Source organism: Halyomorpha halys, unplaced genomic scaffold (assembly GCF_000696795.3).
Source record: "Halyomorpha halys isolate HHAL.00 unplaced genomic scaffold, Hhal_1.1 Scaffold1169.1, whole genome shotgun sequence".
NCBI classification, from domain to species: domain Eukaryota; kingdom Metazoa; phylum Arthropoda; class Insecta; order Hemiptera; family Pentatomidae; genus Halyomorpha; species Halyomorpha halys.
The window spans coordinates 64,953-68,560 of NW_027116596.1; the positions used below are offsets into that span (position 1 = coordinate 64,953).

Here is a 3,608-nt window from a genome sequence, read left to right on the forward strand (position 1 = left end):
AAAAAAAAAAAAAAAAAAAAAAAGTTAGACATGCAAAACTAAGGTGATTGCTCTTTTTTCTTTTTTTTTTTTTTTAATAATTTTTAATGAATCGGTAGTTTTAAAGCTACAATAAATTAAAAAAATAATTAAATAAATTGTATTTATCCCATTTAGCTAGACTAATTGAACAAAGTCAATAAACCAGGAAAAATACTTATGACAATTAAAACTATTTTATTCTTTTAATTTTCAAATATTAATATCAATTTTATAAAAAAAAAAATAACAAAATAATGTTTAATTGTTTTCAATCTGTTCAACCCTTATGAAAAATAAACTTTTATTTTTGGGATAATATTGTATTGTATCCTTCATATTTTTATCTTAACAAACCTAAATTGTTCAGGTTCAAATTCCAGTGGTTCTCAGAAAATGTCCTCAATTTTCTTAGCAGTTTTTTTTAAATATCATCGCTAATTGTAATTTGAATTTAATGAAAAGCAATAGAATTTTGGTTCTCATTAATGTGTTGATATTGACTAATAGAAGAAAATAAATAAATAAACACAAATGTTAAATAAACAGTAAATTTTCTTATTTCGTTTATTTTTATTTTGTTTAACAATTTTTAACTTAAATTTAACAATAAATGTTCTCATTTGATTATTAACAACTGTGCATATTTTTTTTGGTTTAATATTAATCACAGCAAATTAAGAAAAAAAAAATTGATCTCTGCCATTTTCCTTAGGTACGCTACTAACGGAAGATGGTGAGAAGAATAAAGATTTGATTGTAAAACAGCATTATCGTCATTTGCCGTCTTAGATGTTTTCATATTTATTTTTATCTTAAAAATAAATACCCCTATTTGATGGGGGTGGGGCATGAATATTCAATGTTGCTTGTTTAGATATGATCCATATATAACTTATATTTTTAGGAAACCTTTATTAAAAACCATTTGTTTTTCAGCTATGATGAAAAAGTTGCTTTTTGGGATGTTCGTCAGATGAAAACGCCAAAAAGTTTAATAAGTACAGGTGGAGGAGTTTGGAGATTGAAATGGGAACCAAATGAATGTTCTGATTTGGCTGCAGCATGCATGCACAATGGATTTCTCGCCATTGATGGAAATAACTGTTCAATTATAGCGGAATATAAGGAACATTCAAGTCTTGCTTATGGGATAGATTGGTCATCTCTAGAACAAAGAGAGATATCTGATTATTTCGATATTGAGACATATGGGGATAAAAAATTACATGTTCTATCCATGTGTTCTTTTTATGATAATTTATTGTCCATAGCAATCCTTCAGAAAGGATTGTAACTTTTAGTAATTTTTTCATTTTTTAAAATGTTACTCAATATATATTTCACTTTTTTTATTAATTGTGGAATGATGAACTTTATCATTGTAATGTAAAGTAGCTAGGTAAACAATTACCTAGCTCAGCAAATTATATTGGAGAAAGGAATATGTAGATTAACCTTCAGGTTAATGATTTCAATCATGATGAAGAGCTGGTTCATGATGCGGTGTTCATAGATTTCATGAAGTTTTCATTACATCTGTGATCTCTATTCCAATTTTTGTGGAAATTAGTCAATGATGAAAAAATTATATTTATTAAACTAACCCTGGAGTACTAATGGTAATCAAAACGATAAGTACCTTGATATTTTTCTTTATCCTTAGGATTGAGGTGGAGTTAAAGAGCCTTTTATACTACACATCCGTGCTTCTAGTGATGTGCTCATTGACTATAGGTGTAGTGAAAATATCTTTGGCCAACCAGTATTGTCAGGCATGTTTTCACCAAACACACTTTGTCAATTTGCCTTACATGTAAGAATAAATGCCATTCGATTCTTCATGGATTAGAAGTAGAATTACCTGAGTTGCAAAGGTTATTTCACTAAGCCCAGCAGGCAATGAACAATCAAAGCATTTTTTTAAACTTATATTTTTCCTTGTTCATAATGAGGGTTCAGATCCCCCTCACTGAGAAAATTGTACTTTGGGTCTTATTGTGGTTATAAAATAATAATTCTCAAAGAAAATTAGATACTTATTAACCATAACTAAGTATACTATAATTAATTTATTTTATACTCTAGTAGTCTTAAGTCATACAATGGTTAGAATATCAGCTAGTACTTGGATTCGTATGACAATTGTGATTTAAAATAATTTTCCATACTTTTAATATGCCAATACTTAAATTTTAAGTATCTTCTCAATTTTCTTATCACTTGTTTTTAGTTAAATTATTTTAAACAATATATATGTATATATAGTTGACCGTAAAGATTTAAATATAAGATTGTCAGGGTTGCGGTCAAAAAAAGAACATATAGTTTTAAACTATTTGTTCTTTTTTTGACTGCAACCCTGACCATCTTCTTATATTTTAAACAATATTTATTCTGTTAAATAAAGTGTTTATAATAGGTCTCTTTTTTATAATTGTGTATTTTATGCCATAAAATATCCACTTTTGGGTACGATAGTCACTTTAAGATATATAATAAAATAAGCTATTGACTTACCATTAGTATTCTAGGGTTAAATTACAGTTTTTGTTAAATTTGATACATCTTTCTATTGAAATGTTCATTATAAAAAAATTGACCTATTTGTGATTTAAATTACTGTTACTTTAGAAAAAAAATTAGTATGTCCAAATTTCTTTTATATTTAGTTGGATTATATTACCAAATTTAATATACATGGTAAGTAATTCTTTTTATTTTTTACTAATCTTATATAATCCAATTGTATATTTTTTTTTTTTTTTTTTTTTTTTAGGATCAGATAGGTTCTCTTTATGTCAGTCAGATTTTTATCTTTTGATATGCATTTCTTTCTTTGTACACTACTTGTTTTCATCTATTTATATTTTTCATCTTATTTTTAATTTTTTTTAAATACTGTGATGTCACTACTTTTAATTTAATTATTATATTATCTTTGACTGTAGCTCTGATGTATGTAATGAAAAATAAAGAAAGAAAACAAAATAATAACTTGTTCATTTTGTTGTTTTATTTTACTGTAATTTTAGCGCAGTAAAAGAGAAAGAGAGTTTGTGTGCAAAAGGCAGTTACAATTTTCTTAAGCTTTTATATTTAATGGTGTCTGATGTGATATCACTTAGCTAAGACTAGACGTAATGTTTACTAATATCCCAAATCTTTATTCTAATATGAATTCATATGTTTTTGGTGTCAGTAAATCTTCGTGTTTTTTTAATTTACCTTTATAGAAAAGGAACAATAATGGTATATGAAGTAATTTTTAAGCTTTTTTTGTACAGCATACCAAGTTTATAAGGCATTTTAACAAGTGATTACTAATATATAGAATTTTTAGGCCATCAACACTGGGAATCACTCAAAATAAATTGGCCATTGACTACAATAACTAATTAGTCTGCTGTGAGTAAAAACCTAATGATACAATATGTATAGTTGGTAGGAACTCCATTCATTATTGGTGTTATTACTAAAGCCTGGATTTTCATATAGTAAAAACTTAGAATATGCTTTATAATATACAATAAAAAATATATGTATGCTGTAAAAATATACAAATAAGGCATCTAAAATATCCAAACATA

The 3,608-nt window shown here is 26.0% G+C and overlaps 1 protein-coding gene across 4 annotated transcripts in view; it reads left to right on the forward strand.

Annotated features, from left to right (window-relative positions):
- Window positions 1-3,238, forward strand: part of LOC106688644 (diphthine methyltransferase) — a 25,303-nt gene extending 22,065 nt beyond the window's left edge. For 3 of the 4 annotated variants that reach the window (XM_014433212.3, XM_014433211.2, XM_067053320.1), the window contains exon 5: window positions 958-3,238. In XM_014433212.3, coding sequence (XP_014288698.1) covers window positions 958-1,315 — 358 coding nt within the window. In that variant the 3' untranslated portion in view covers window positions 1,316-3,238. The remainder of the gene's footprint in view (window positions 1-957) is intronic. The other variant, XM_014433210.3, reaches the window with a different exon arrangement.
- The last annotated feature ends 370 nt before the right edge of the window (window positions 3,239-3,608 follow it).